At 42.5% G+C, this 15,558-nt stretch overlaps 1 protein-coding gene across 2 annotated transcripts in view; it reads right to left on the reverse strand.

Annotated features, from left to right (window-relative positions):
• Positions 1–4,724: 4,724 nt before the first annotated feature.
• LOC134445714 (RILP-like protein 1) overlaps positions 4,725–15,558 on the reverse strand; it is a 30,823-nt gene continuing 19,989 nt past the window's right edge. Inside the window, exons 4-10 of one of the 2 annotated variants that reach the window (XM_063194761.1) lie at positions 15,455–15,558; positions 14,859–14,966; positions 13,468–13,704; positions 8,721–8,935; positions 8,034–8,132; positions 6,061–6,148; positions 4,725–5,308 (exon numbers count right to left, since the gene is read on the reverse strand). The exon at positions 15,455–15,558 is cut by the window's right edge and continues 106 nt beyond it. In XM_063194761.1, the coding sequence (XP_063050831.1) occupies positions 5,303–5,308; positions 6,061–6,148; positions 8,034–8,132; positions 8,721–8,935; positions 13,468–13,704; positions 14,859–14,966; positions 15,455–15,558 (857 nt within the window). In that variant the 3' untranslated portion in view covers positions 4,725–5,302. Of the gene's footprint in view, positions 5,309–6,042; positions 6,149–8,033; positions 8,133–8,720; positions 8,936–13,467; positions 13,705–14,858; positions 14,967–15,454 lie in introns of both variants that reach the window. The other variant, XM_063194760.1, reaches the window with a different exon arrangement.

Consider the following 15,558-nt stretch of genomic DNA (forward strand, 5'->3'; position numbering starts at 1 on the left):
ATATGTGTCCATGCACTTGACTATTGGATATGTCACTGGTGGCATGGGATCTGATAGAAACCTAACTGCAGACATCCAGAAGACATTCTGGTCATTTTTTTTATTCTCTCCCCATTTCTAGTGGGAGGAGTAGGCCCCTACGCCGATGTGCGCGTTGCCTGCCCTAGCTCCTACAGTATTTCAAACTGATGGGGTGCGTTTTAATATGCGACCTTGCCTCCTCCACTTGCTTCTCGTCATGATGACATCACTGACAACAGCATTATATTTCAACATCTTGCAAAAGCTCAATTGTAAAGTCTTTTTCTCATTTGCAATTGGGATGGTGAATGAAAAACAGTCCCTCAAAAGTTGTTGTGGCGAGGCTGACAGCTGGGAAACTTTGTTTTCTCCACGGAGGAGACAAACATAAGTGGAGGAGGCAAGGTGACATATTGGGATGCAACCATGGTCAACAAAGCTGTTGAGTCAACAGCTTTATTCATTCATTAGAGTGCTTTGCACACTCTTCTTCCTTACTTTTTCTTTTAGGCCTGAAGGCTACAGGAGGGATAATTTTCCAACACCATAAACATTAGATTTTTTTCAACACACTTTCAATGTGATAGTGTTAGAGCAGGCCCAAATGTGACCAAATGATGAAATGATTCTGTACTTCAGTTGCTATTTTGGTAGGTTAGCTGATAGGGAAAATAAAATGGATTTCATCACAAAATGAAGTCTGAGAACTAAAATGATTTTTAATACGCAGAGCTCTTGTATATAGCCTATTATCACCATCAATCTTACAACACAATCATTACCATTTGAACCCTGAGGAAACATGTTTCTTTTTTTGCCTGCACATCTTGGCTGTGAAAATGGGAGAAGTAAGTGTTTTGAGCACCTTTTGTTTCACAATTAAAGACACATAGATAGAACAAATATTGTTTTACTATTTCAACATTGCATTTTATGACTTCAAACTGATTTTTCCAGACGCACATTAGGCATAGGCCTACAAGTAGCAACACCTTTGTATAGTGTGACCTTGAAAAGGCCAACAGGTCACACCAGTCATTTCGATCAGAGCTGGACTGGTAATCTGGCACACTGATGTTTATAGTAGATACTGTAGGTCAGTGGGCATACAGGGCAGCAGGGGTTGTTCCAGGTTTACCCTAAACGACCAGCCCACAATGTAGGGGTGGCTCAGTGGTGTAGTCTACTTTTTATGGTGGGTATACTGTATATTTGAGCATTTTTTGAAGTGGGTATACTGTATATATTTGTGCTATTCAAAATAATGGATCAATCAATTTTAAGTGGGTATACTGAAATCCCTGAAATTTAGAAGTGGGTATACTGCGTATACCCGCGTTCTACGTAGACTACACCACTGGGGTGGCCCAACGGTGCATCCTTAATATACAGTGGACAGAGCCAATCATAATCTCAGCATGGGTTTGGGGGTGAGGGGCTGGTCATGCCCGAGCTGGTTTATGGTCCCAGTCCAGCACTGATTTCCATTAATCACATTAAAGGGACACTGTGAGAGATTTTTAGTTGTTTATTTCCTGAATTCATGCTGCTCATTACCTTTTTCATGAATATTTACCACCACCATGAAATTCTAAGTATTCATTATGACTGTAAAAAATTGCATTTTTCATACATGAAAAGGGGATCTTATCCGTGGTCCGCCATCTTGAATTTCCAAAAATAGCCATTTTTAGCTGCAAAAATGACTGTACTTGGACCACACTACAAAATATTTGTTCATTACTTAGTAAACTTTCATGTAAAGATCAAATTTGACAACAGGCAGCAGCATCGTTGCAGTAGCTTTTTTGACCATTTCCTGCACAGTGTCCCTTTAACCCCTTAAGACGCGGTTTTATACATTTGTTGTTACCAGTATGCTAATGACCAAGTCGTGGTACATTACTAAAGGGCCTGTGTTGTGTCATAGTATTGTAGTGCTATGGTAGTTACATTTCAATTACTATTACTGCGTGTCACAGGAGGTACGCCGTGCATTAAGGGGTTAATAATAATAGTCATATGTTGTATTCATGTGCTCTGGGAATTATGCCGGCAAGGACACATGAACGCACCCCTTGTGGTATTTTCCACTGGACTTGTATACAAGTTGCCAAGACTGGATAATATCTTCTTCCCAGAGCACATGAAAGGCACAATACAATACAATAGCCATGAAGGTATTTCAATTAGCTGGTTTATAGACTTTCACGTCTCCAGTCTGGCACCAGAGCTCCAGAGCTGGCACACAAAATTTTCCAGACATCCATTGCTTGCATCTTCACCTGTAGGCACTTAAATGATGCTTAAACAAATCACACATGAGCACCATGATGTGTGATGTAGGCTTTGGTCTCAAGGTCTACCTCCTGAGCCGCTTTCGAGCACCACTAAGTAGTTAAAAAAAAAAAAAACTTAAAATAATGTTTCCAAAATCATTTCAGTAGTTCATGGACTTGTAACAGGCTGACGGGCAGGAACTTCTGAATCCACTTTGCTGCCGTGGTGAGCAAAATCAGTTGATCTGAGTATCTCTACTTTTCTGTGAGAGGCAGTTCAGCTTGTAGGGCATCAAAACATGGAAATTACTTAGTGTTGCTTTCAGGCGTTACACACCTTTTGAGCATAGACACTCCCTGTACATAAGCCAGTGGGCATGTTTGACTTGGCAAATGGCTGGCTGAAAGATGTCATAAAGCAAGATCCGTTTCTTTAAACTCTAATGTAACAAAAGGGAAGAGAGATTCCCCGCTTGGTTTTGAACCCTGGGTACCAAATGTGCACTCCTGTATTGTGGCAGGAACACTTGGGATAACTGATTTCTTGTATGTATTTTTTTTTCTTCGACTTTATTTTGACAGGACGGTGTGAGAGGTGGACAGGAAGCGAACTGGGAGGGACGGGGAAGGGTCGGCAAAGGACCCGGGCCAGGAATCGAACCCGGGTCAGCCACATGGTAGGCGAGTGCCCTACCGGTTGGCCACAGCAGGGCCGGGATAACTGCTCTCTAAGTGCTGTGAATCTCATCTGATATGAGGACGTGTTAATCAAGACAGCCATCCAAAACTTGAATGAGCCAACTCTATGACCAGCCGTATTATTGGTGCAACTGTCGATTACCAGGTGGCAAAACAAATCTTTCATTTAAAATGTACATTTAACACACATTCATCACCTTGACCAGCCATCCCTAATATTGCAAACTAAACCCATTTAATAGTGTTAGTGGTTCAGCAGTGAACGCATTGTTTTACTAACCCCAACTCCGATGAAGTTGGGACGTTTGGTAAACAGTGAATAAAATCAAAATGCTATCATTTTCAAAACACTCAATCTATTCATTAGATGGAGAATAGTGAAAAGACAACATATTAAGTGTTAAAACCGAGAAAAAATATTGTTTTGGGGGACATATGTACTCATTTCTAATTTGAGAAATCCAACACGTCTCAAAAGAGTTGGGACGGGGACAATAAATGGCAGCAAATGTCGAGGAAGACTAAAAACAAAACAAAAGACAACACTTAACAGTTAAATACATTAACCGATGAGATGATTTTATATAAAAAACAGTGTTAATTCCTATCTTGGACATGATTTCACCAGCTTAAATGGTGGGTGTATTCCTTGTCATGTTTTGCAATGTTTTCCTTTCTGTAGTGCTTACAGTGTGACAGGTCTTGACCAAAAACCCACCATTTTATCACATGCTGGTCCTTATGATGGAGCCAAACTGTTAAAACATAGTAGAGAATGCAATTTGACCTTACTATGTGGCAGTAATCGAAGATCTCCCTTCAAAATATAATGCATGAGTGGCTTTTCATGCTGTTTAAAACCCATTTATACCATTCAGCACTGTATTTAACTCTACAGATGAGTGAGAACGTCTTAACCAATGCACTACTGCACCCGCATGCCATCATGGAGGCTGACTTTTGAAGCTAGCACTAACACAAGTTGGATGGACCATTTTCACTGTAGCACAGGATGTGCAATGCTCTATTATTGTCAAAAAGAATGGACTTCTACAACTTCTGCTGACTTCTGTAAGCAAAGGACAGTTTCCCATGTCTTCTGGGTCTATTTCAAGTGAGCTCAGGTGCTTAGGAGAATGTTAAACCCCTGTGTCATTTTCATGCATTAAGCATTCTTAATATGGTCAATTTTCAATAGCTCTAGCACTCCAGGAATTAGAGTGAGACTATAGCCAATATATATTTCATGATGTCATGAACCTATACAATGATTTTATTAACAAAAATATGTCTTATATACACTCAATCGTGGTAAATCAAAGGGAATTCAAAAATGTATGTAATAACTATGGTAATTATTCCCTTTGCATCTTTAATTCTGAGTGACTCAGCCTCTCTGTGATGATCTTATACCTGGACACCTATATTGTCCGTCAGTACAATTCATTTTGAAATGTTCTTCTTTGTTGTTTTATCTTATTTGGATGTTTACTAAATTTCACTGATCCCCGTCCCAACTCTTTTGAGACGTGTTGGATTTATCAAATTAGAAATGAGTACATATGTCCCCCAAAACAATATTTTTTCTCGGTTTTAACACTTAATATGTTGTCTTTTCACTATTCTCCATCTAATGAATAGATTAAATGTTTTGAAAATGATAGCATTTTGATTTTATTCACTGTTTACCAAACGTCCCAACTTCATCGGAGTTGGGGTTTGTATATATATACACATCTATATGCAATTCTATTAGTGCTTTTTTACGCAGTCATCCTAATTTCCTCCAGGGAGTCACTCCAAGTCGGTGGTGTAGTGACTTCAGTGAAGTAAACCTCCTAAAATCAGAGCCTATTGGAATTGTTGAATGGAAGAATAGGGCCATAAGACTGCTATTAGGAGATTTACCGTAAAAGGAGTTGGTGACTGAACTATATGTAGTGCTGCATCACATTTAAAAACATTCAAACAAATAACAATGATAACAAAATAATAATAATAATAATAATAATAATAAAATAAATAAAATCTTTCCTGCTTAAAATATCTCAATAAAAGCTGTGTTCAGATTTGAGCACATTGATTTCGGGGAAAGGTGCAGCGTAACAGTTAAAACTGTCCATGTAGTAGGGCATCTCTGAAGTCTATTGAGGACGGTCAATAATGATAAAGATCATCCTGAAGTCTGAAAGGACAGAGACGTCTCCTCTGAATCACATCCATGATCCTTCTTCTAATCTGAAGTGCATCCATGCTGCTCTTCTCTCGTCTGGCTACTCCTCTGTGATTTCCCTGTGAGATGATCAAACCTGGAAGGATGAGAGCTGAAGTTAAGAGATCGTTTTCAGAGAGCATGTGTTTCTGTCACTTCTCTGGCATCATATTATGTAACTATAATACTCCACAACCAGTCCTCACCTCTACCTGTCTGAGCCATGTTAAACAACCCATGTCCTGTCCACTTGCTTGATGATGTTGCGTTTTGCGCCGTCTAAACTTGTATTATGTATGTAAGTGTGTGTGTGTGTGTGTGTGTGTGTGTGTGTGTGTGTGTGTGTGTGTGTGTGTGTGTGTGTGTGTAGCAACTGTATTTGTGAGTAAGCCATAACAAGCCAGGGGTGCATTTCTCAAAACCATAGTTGCTAACTACGTTAGCTACTTTGTTGTTTGCAATACAATTTCCCATTAGCAACTACCCACGGCTAACAACTATGTTTTTGAGAAACGCACCCCTGACCTATCATAGCTATACAGACAGTGTTAGTTCCTCAACACACTAGCCATGCATTCAAATTGCTTTTTCTGCAGAAGTGCCAAACTCAGTTATGGGTAACGGTTAGTTACAAATAGCATTTAGGGGACAAGTGGTCAAGTGTCTGTAAGTAAATGGGAGAGAAAGGAGAATGAGTGTGTGTGTGTGTGTGTGTGTGTGTGTGTGTGTGTGTGTGTGTGTGTGTGTGTGTGTGTGTGTGTGTGTGTGTGTGTGTGTGTGTGTGTGTGTGTGTGTGTGTGTGAAAGAGTGAGTGAGTGAGTGCGTGCATACGTGCGTGGAATGCCGTACAAATGAGATGAGTCTTCTGATGGGCAGCAGTGTGGGATCGTCGCTAATTAACCCTGCAGCCACCATCGGCATCACAGCAGTGAAGATCCTACAGAAAGGGGGATGGAGAGAGAGGTAGAGAGAGAGAGAGAGAGAGGGAGAGGAGAGAGAGAGAGATAGAGAAGGAGAGAGAGGGAGAGGAGAGAGGAGAGAGAGGGAGAGGAGAGAGGAGAGAGGAGAGAGAGGGAGGGAGAGAGAGAGAAGGGCAGCAGAGAATGTAGAGAGACAGGAGGAGGCGGAGATAGAGAGACAAGAGAGTGAGGAGAGACAGGCATGAGTGAGAGAGAGAAAGAGACAGAGACGGGAGGAAGAGAGAAGAAAGTAGAAAGAGGGACAGGAGGAGAGACAAGAACAAAGAGAGAGGAGCGAGTGAAGAGAGGCAGAAGAGAGTGGAGAGAGAGACACGAGAGAGAGGGGAGAGAGAGAGAGAGAGAGGAGAGAGGAATGAAGGAAAAGTAAAGAGAGGGACAGAGAGAGAGAGAGAGAGAGAGAGAGAGAGAGAGAGAGAGAGAGAGAGAGAGAGAGAGTAAAGAGACAAGATAGAATGAGAGATAAGAGATACGAATGAAGATATAGGCAAGAGAGTGAAGGTAGACAGAGGAGAGAGGGGGGAAGACCGTAGGAAGACAGGAGTGAAAGAAAGAGGGGTTAGTGGTGGGAGGATGTTATATATGCAATTATGTGGGAAAACCCTAGTAACGGCCCACTTCAAACGAGGGTGTGTAATGAACATGAGTGAGTTTCCAATTTTAGCTGGACAGTTATCCCTCGACCTTGTTTAAGCAACACTGAACTGTTTTTTTTTTTGCAAACAACTCCAAATATATAATACTAAATCGGTTGGTCCGTTGGTCAAAAACCGTTTCGCTTTTGTGTTCGCACGGGACTTGGGTCTATTGAGTTTGACGATTTTCAGTTCATCATTGTGAGTGAGTGCAGTATGTTGTCTGCCAATATTCACATTCATTTAGGTCATGTTATGGAAACAGTTCAGATGTAAGCAGAGTTGTATAAAGTAGAAGTACTTTTACAAATGTATAATTACAACATAAGTGGTATGATATTACATGGCTTCAACTTTGTAATATCATACCACTAGTTTTGCAATTACATCTGTGAGAGTACTTCTACTTCTACTTCATACTACTCTGATAGTAAGCAACTGGACGTCTTCCTGGAGCTTAAAGGGACACTGTGCAGGAAATGGTCAAAAAGGTACTGCAATTATGCTGCTCATTGAAACTAGGCTCCTTATTGCCAAATTGATCTTTACATGAAAGTAGTATGTAACACATGAAAGTAATGAACAAATATTTTCTAGTATGGTCCAAGTAGAGTCATTTTTGCAGCTAAAAATGGCTATTTTTGGAAATTCAAAATGGCGGACCATGGAGAAGATCCCCCTTTTCATGTATGAAAAGTGCAATTTTTCCAGTCATAATGAATACTTAGAATTTGATGGTGGTGGTAAGTATTCACGAAAAAGGTAACATTAGTGAATGGGCAGCATGAATTCTGGAAATAAACAACTAAAAATCTCACACAGTGTCCCTTTAAATCATGCTTTGTTCCTCAGCTGAGAGCATGTCGATCAGAATATCGGATATTGGAGAATGGAGGTGTAGTGACCCTAGTGAAAGGGTGTCTACTGATCACAGTGAGTAGGCTTCACATGTTAAAGCACACTGAGATGCATGTTTTAATGAATTGTGATGTACCAAAAACAGTTATCATCATTATTATTATAATCATTATAATTATTATTATTATTATTATTATTATTATTATCATCATTACCTCCGCCAAGAAGGTTATGTGATCTTCTGAGTTGTGCGTACGTTTGTTTGTTTGTTCGTAGTGTATGTCTAGTTATTGTTGTTGTTGTTATTGTGTAGTGACTATGGTGAGTGAGTGAATGTGTCCACTCAGCTTACAGGCGCTTGATGCCGGACTCCTGCTGCTCGGCGGGGGGGAGGCAGGGGCTCGGTAGAGGCAGCGGACTCATGGCAGCCAGCGCCTCCTCCTGCTCCTCACTGGAGGGGATAAAAAAACAACACAGCTCTTAACTTCCAGGGCATGGTCATCAAAGGAGTGACGTTGACTTGTTGTAAGAGTTTGAAATGTGGGCATGTGTGTGTGCTTGTGTGAGAGAGTGAGTGAGTGACAGAGCGAGAAAGAAAGAGAGAGAGAGAGAGAGAGAGCGAGAGAGAGAGAAAGAAAGAAAGAGTGAAAGACTGTGTATGAAAGTACATATTAGAGAGTGTGTGCGTGTGTGTGTGCATCTCTATGAAAGTGCCTGCATGTGTGTGTGTGTGTGTGTGTGTGTGTGTGTGTGTGTGTGTGTGTGTGTGTGTGTGTGTGTGTGTGTGTGTGTGTATGAATGTGCATGTGTGTTAGATTGTGATTGTGTGTGTGTGTGTGTCTGTCTGTATGAATGTGCATGTGTGTTAGATTGTGATTGTGTGTGTGTCTGTGCGCGCGCGCGTGTGCGTGCGTGCGTGTCTGTATGAATGTGCATGTGTGTTAGATTGTGATTGTGTGTGTGTGTGTGTGTGTGTGTGTGTGTGTGTGTGTGTGTGTGTGTGTGTGTGTGTGTGTGTGTGTGTGTGCGTGCTCCTGACCTCTTGTAGTAGGCCAGTTCCTCCTGCAGCATGAAGAGCTGGCCCTTGAGCTCGTTCCTCTCCTGCAGCACCTCCTGCAGGTCGTCCAGGGTAAAGCGCGGCTGGCTGCTCTCCTTCCACTCCGCGCTCCACCTCCCCTCCCCCTCACTCCCTCTGTCCTCCTCCTCCTCCTCCTCCTCATCATCACCTGCATCCTCTTCTTCCTTTAGCGCCTCCTAATGATTACAATGAGGTTGAGATTAGTTTACGTCAAGGGTTAAGTGTTGCTGATTGGTCCACAGTGCACTCACAGACCCACAGACCACCCCCAGTGTTTCTCCGCCGAATTTTTGTTAGTCAAGGTGGTGGGGAGTTAAAGGAGAAAAACGTTTGCATTTTTTTGTTTTTTTGCTTACATTGGGCCCTTTCATTTCACATTATAAGCTCATGTTCTACTCACTCCGTAACGTGTGTGTCATTTGGAGCTACTGTATCCATGAAACAAATTCCCATGGGCCATTTTTTGCAGGCACAACATACATTGTTTTTAATTCATTTATTACTGTACACTACCACTCATAACGCGTAACTGTATTGCTTTATTTGAAACGTCTCAGTTTCGTTGATAATACAGTCTGGTGTAGGTGGAAGTTTGTGACGTGACACATTTTTGTATTTTCAAATGAACTAAATCACCTGATCTTAATTAGCAGACATGTTTTAGCCAGGTGTGTCAAGAGCAGAAGGCTGGAATGCAGGAATGCACTGGCAGAACTTTCCCTCTCTCTTTCAAGCTGGTTTCTCCACCTCATGACTGTCACTGGATTGTCAACACATATTTGGCAAAACGTAGCTCTGGAATTCAGTGTGTGGCTGATGAAGCCTGTGAACTGGGTCACTGGCTGCTGTTATTTAGTTTTCACCACGGCGGGGACAGTGGCAGTGTGGCAGGGGGACTCTAATGCAGGCCTCACCAACGTGGTGCCCGCGGGCGTCAGGTAGCCCTCCAGGAGCTTCTGAGGTGCCCACCAAGTATATTAATAAACAGTCACGACTACAAGATTTTAGTCACAGTTAATGCTTCTCTTATTTTAAATACAAGATCATTTCTATGTAGCATATAAAGAATATTTCCTTCTAATGTATTAAGCAAATTATCATTCAATTTAGTTTGATATAGAGGATTTTGAACAAAAGTAGCCCTCGGGTAGCCCTTGGTAGCCCTCTGACCCAGAAAGGTTGGGGACCCCTGCTCTAATGTAAGGCACAATGGACAGCCATGTGATGACCAATGGACAAAAACACTGAAGAATATGACTGGAGCACAGAGTAGCATTTTCTATTACCTACAAAGTACTGAATCCAAATCATATTTGTTTAAAGCAAACTGGTCCACTTCAGAAAGACTAGGTCAGGGGTGACTGGAGCACTCAGATACTTTTTTGTTATTTTATTGTGGTGCGAGCATAATGGCTGATGTTTTGACGCAGGGTGCGCCTTCTCTGAAGTGGACCAGTTTGCTTTCCATTGTCTACCGTCCTGGACTGGAAGCACCAAGAAGGTTAGAGCGCAAGAGACTTCCCTTTTCCATACGTTAGTATAATATAGGCCTACACATGAGCAGTGAACACACATACACATGAAGTTATGTGAAGCATGTGCTATATAGCAGAACCAGATCTTTCAAAAGATGGTGTTTTTTGGTTATTTTAATCATATAACACATGCATGCAAGCATAAGGATAAGCATAAGATACCTGCCTTGGGCTAAATGTATGTAAGAGTGTGCTATGGTTAATATGTGTAATGATGTGTGTAATATCTGTGTGTATAATGTCTTCTGTATTTATGTATGTATTTATGCCACCTGGAATCAATAAATGATACTCTACTCTACTACTCTATGTGAGTGACTCGTAAACCTCTTAAAATAAGTTATTAGGGCCCTACCTCCAATCAAAACAAAGCACAGTGCTATTCTACTCTATTCTATTGACAGCGCTATACATACTCAGGAACAGTTAGTTAAGTCATGCCTTCCAGAAGCAGGTAATTGCCCAGTCAGTTAGTAATGCTATTTATTCATGAGTTAGTGCTATTGGTCTTCAAAGGCATTCCCACATGGGACACATGAGCACTAGCCATGGGAACCAGCATGGCTCTACACATGCACGTCATAAGACAACCACTTTTCAACCACCTTCTATTTTTTATGATTATATTACAGCTGTCAATACATTAACTATTTCTGTTTCGTAAGTGGTGATTTTGTATTGTAGGTTGCTTAGAGGAAAAACATCTGAAACAATAGCTACACACAATGAAGAAACATAAACAATAGACAGCATGACAAAAACACCCCATGACATGCCAACGCCAAAGTCAGGTTTGACACTGAAATAAATATCAGACTATTATCAGACTACAATGCCCTACAAAGGCAAAGTGCACTAACTACAGATTTTGTCATAATTGACTTTGGACTGAAAATGGTCTTCATTACACATCCTTTATCTTGTGACAAAGCCTTATGGTCCAAATGTGTCCCATTTTAGATATATTGTCATGTCAAATTTGTGGTAACTACCAACCTAATACCAAGGCTTTGAAGGCACTTCACTCAGTTTCATTGTTGGTATACAGTAGTCACTGTACTTTGCCTTCATAGGGCAGTATAGGATACATGATTATTATGATGTTTCTTTGTTAAATCTAAATATGTCTCTAGGTCGGGAAATAAGGCAGGAAGCAGAGAAACGTGTTGAGGACTGAATTAAACTAGTCAGCCCTTCTGTCTGACGATTATTTCCTTGGCGTAAATAAAATATGGGTCCAGGGCAGGAAAGAAAACAAGGACAGAGGAGAGAAAATAGAAACCGGAAAGGAGAGGGAGGCTGACCCGGAAACAACCCTGTAACATGTAGTAAACATGCACCCAGAGACACATGCAGTGGCAGCACTAGTACAAAGCAGTGAAGTCTAAGAGGATAGACAGAACAAGTATGACGCTGGTGGGCATATGGTGCTTTCATATGTATTGTTAACTCTACACATGAAGGAGTAGGTTAAAGCCTGCGTATCCAAAAACGTCTGACATGCGAGTAGGACAACCAAATGACAAGATAAAACTGGAAAAAGTTTGCTTTAACAAGGATTTTTCTGCCCTCTCATTTTTATTTCTTCGCGTAACATTTGGGTGGAAACCCTTCTTTACGGTTGAAGCAGACTTATTTCAGTTTTATCATGTTGTTAACACTACACCTCTCAAAGCCAACAGCAGCAAGCCTCTTGTGTCGATAATGACCTCAGCAAACCGGTTTCGACAGCTTTGGAGAGCACTTTCAAATTCAACAATTCCACTAGCCCCCATCCCGCACACTGGCAGAGCATTGTGTGCGGCAACCATAGCAATCTAGCCTGTGCATTCAACAATGGACTTTATCAAGCAGTTCCAACAAAACAGACTTGAATCGTACATGGTACCGCTGTACGAGGCTGTATTGAAAACAAACTTTGGTTTATCTTATACTTCAGACATGTAAAAGACGAACACATCGATGAAGTGGAAGCTGTACCGTTGAAACATGTCAGGTAAAATATAATACTTTTACATGTCAGAAGTATAAGAAAAAACAAAAAATTACTTTAACAGTTAGACATAACAAGCGTCATACATGAATTGAAAACAATGGAGCAAAAATATTGGCGGAGTAGTGCCCCTCCCTTTACCAGTGTGACAGACTATCTCGTGTCTGTAACAACTGGTAAACTAGATGTAAGAACCAACCATTGATCATAAGTAAATGCCACTCTTAATTTAGATTCATAGAATTCAGTTTTGACCAATTGCAGTGTTTCTAACACCTAGAGCAACCACTTGTTACGGGGACACCAGAACCGGTTTGTAGAGTCCATTAGGTGGTAGTCTTCCACATTAAAGCCAGACAACAGAAGAGATGTACGGGACCTTGGAAACTAGGCTTTGGAAACTATAGGGAGATAATGTCTTATTCGGTGTGCGAACCTGCGCTCACCCTTGAACTAAGGACAAGGATTATTTTATTTTTCTTTATTTTTATAAAATACTCCTTGTGCTTGACCTTAGAGTCTCATTCAGTGTGCGAACCTGCTCTCACACTTGAACTGTTCCTTTGGGTCCACACACCTGCTTATTTCTCTTAAAGGGACACTCCATCCATTTGCATTAGGCTTTCCATTGCCAGGCACCCAGTAAGAATGGTCGTGCAACATTCTCTCAATTCCCCCTGAAACAGGAGAAATCCGTATTCACCTCTTAACACTTCCTCCTACAATGATGTAAAAATCGTCATTTTGCATCATTGTAGGAGGAAGTGTAAGAGAGGTGGATTTCTGTTGAGACTACAAGCCTTTTCCCCACCCTTTCAACCCCGCCCATAGGGGGTTGGACCTAACGAGCTAAGAGACCTATCACAGATCAGTGTGCCAGTGCTTTTGACATCACTGACATTGAGGCTCCAGTAAGTCACTGGCAGAGCTGCCTCGGTGTGGCCTGTGGAACTTGAGCATTGCAATGCATTATGGGGATTGCTGTCACAAAGTCATTTTCTGCCTTTTCTCGGCCAAGAAGGCACCAAATTAGAAATGTATGTTGCTATTCTACTACATATACGACCCACTTTCAATACATATTCTTGTCTCAACCGGTGGAATGCCCCTTCAAGATCCAGAGCACAACAATATCCTTGCCCGCTAACTGTAGGCAGATAGCCATTAGATGCTTGTTTACCAATAGGAGGTCCGACAGCGCCTCGTCTTCCACGTTGCTGAGCGGAAGACGACACACAGGTGACGCTGGGGAGTCTGCAGACTCGGGGGCGGAGATGCTCACAGAGGCGGGGGCGGGGCTTTCCTCTGGCCCACAGCACCGAGACAGGAAGTCCTGATCCATACCGCACTCCACCCAGAGAGAAGTCTCGACTGAGCACGCTCCGGATGCAGCTTCGGGGGACGACGACTGGGGTTTCTGCACACGTGCAAATATATGGGTCAATGACGTTCAGAAGACACTGCACACTGCTTACTGTTCTTTCTTTTTTTTTGAGCATTTTTCTTTTTCATTTTCCTGCCTCACACCTGCACCTGTATTGCTGAAGACGTGTGCAAGGCTTGTACTGTTGCTTGTTCAAGGACTCTCTTGAACATGGGTCAATGACGTTTAAGTAGTAGCACACGTCACGGTGGTGCAACCACAGCTAAGGCCACTATCGTATGGATTTATTGTTTCTAGTGGATTGTCTTTTCTTTTCTTTACAATATATATTTTTAGGGACTTTTATGTCTTTTTTTGACAGGACAGTCGAAGATGGTGACAGGAAGCGAGTGGGACAGAGAGACAGGGGAGGATCGGAAAATTACCCCGAATGGATTCGAACCGGGGTCCCCGTGGGCATGCAAGCCCAAGTGTGGGGGGCCTAGTGCGCTGCGCCACAGCACCCCCTCTAGTGGATTGTCTAGGAAGCATATTCGTTGCAGTACATTCATTACCAATTACTAATTAATTTATGGGCATTACCTGTGGTTGTACCACCTGATATCTGAACCCAAGAAAACGTCATTGCCCCATATGCCACACATACACATACACATACACATACATATACACACAGGTCCACACATGCATGCACGCACAATTTAAGTTCTTAATGTGAACAAACCAATTGCATTCTTCATACAAATGACTAAAATATTTGTTTGACAATCAAGGCCACAACAATACTGCCAGACACAAATGCACCCACAAACAACAATGTTCCTCTGCATCAAAGTTAAGTCTAAACGTAGCCCCTTAATGCGCGCCGTACCTCCAGTGGCACGCTGTAATAGTCATTGAAATGTAACTACCACAGCACTACAATACTATGACACAACACAGGCCCTTTAGTAATGCACCACAACTTGGTCATTACCATACTGGTAAGAATAAATTTATAAAGCCGCTTCTTAAGGGGTTAAGTATAAAACTAAACTCAACTAAAACACTCATACACAGAATGAGACATACGGACGAATAAACACACGCACGCACGCACGCACACACACACACACACACACAGAGGTATGCGCTCACCACCCCGAGGCCCTAACTAGTGCCTCCAGAACCACTCCAGGCATCCTCACCTTGGCCGGGTCCGCCTTGCCCTGCTGCTTCTGCTGCTGGGCCTTATTGCGTCTGCCGCGTGTGCGCGGTGTAGCTCTGGGAGTACTCATCAACGCTGTGGCCTCCACCTTGAAGAAGAGTTGATTTATTATTTAGTTCATCAGGACCATGTACAATTATATTAGCCTTGAATAAAACAAAGAAAGATGCACTGAAGGGTACAGGAAAAATTGTGCCGACTAGTGAAAAAGAAATCTCACTCCTTTTATCCCACCCTCTCCCCCCGCTGATGCACCACGCACACGCACACACGCATATACTCGCACAGGTCAGTACAATGTGTGTGTGTGGGTGTGTGTGTGTGTGTGTGTGTGCTGGTAATGGCCTGGTCATGGAGTAGTCTGGACAGCTCTTGCCACGGCTCCCCCAGCACACACACACACAAACACGCACACGCACACGCACCCCTCCAACTGATGCTACAGTTGTTGCTGGTGATTGTGGCGTAATCGGGCCAGCTCCTGCCGTAGCTCCCCCAGAACACATACACACACACACACACCCCAACGCACACACACCCCTAGCTCCACACCCCCCCACACACCCCCACCCTTACCTCCAGCTGGAGCTCCAGCTGTTGCTGCTGGTCGTGGCGTAGTCGGGTCAGCTCCTGCCGTAGCTCCCCCAGCTCCAGCTGCTGTGTCTGGGCCACGGCCTCCA

This window comes from Engraulis encrasicolus, chromosome 3 (genome assembly GCF_034702125.1).
Source record: "Engraulis encrasicolus isolate BLACKSEA-1 chromosome 3, IST_EnEncr_1.0, whole genome shotgun sequence".
NCBI classification, from domain to species: domain Eukaryota; kingdom Metazoa; phylum Chordata; class Actinopteri; order Clupeiformes; family Engraulidae; genus Engraulis; species Engraulis encrasicolus.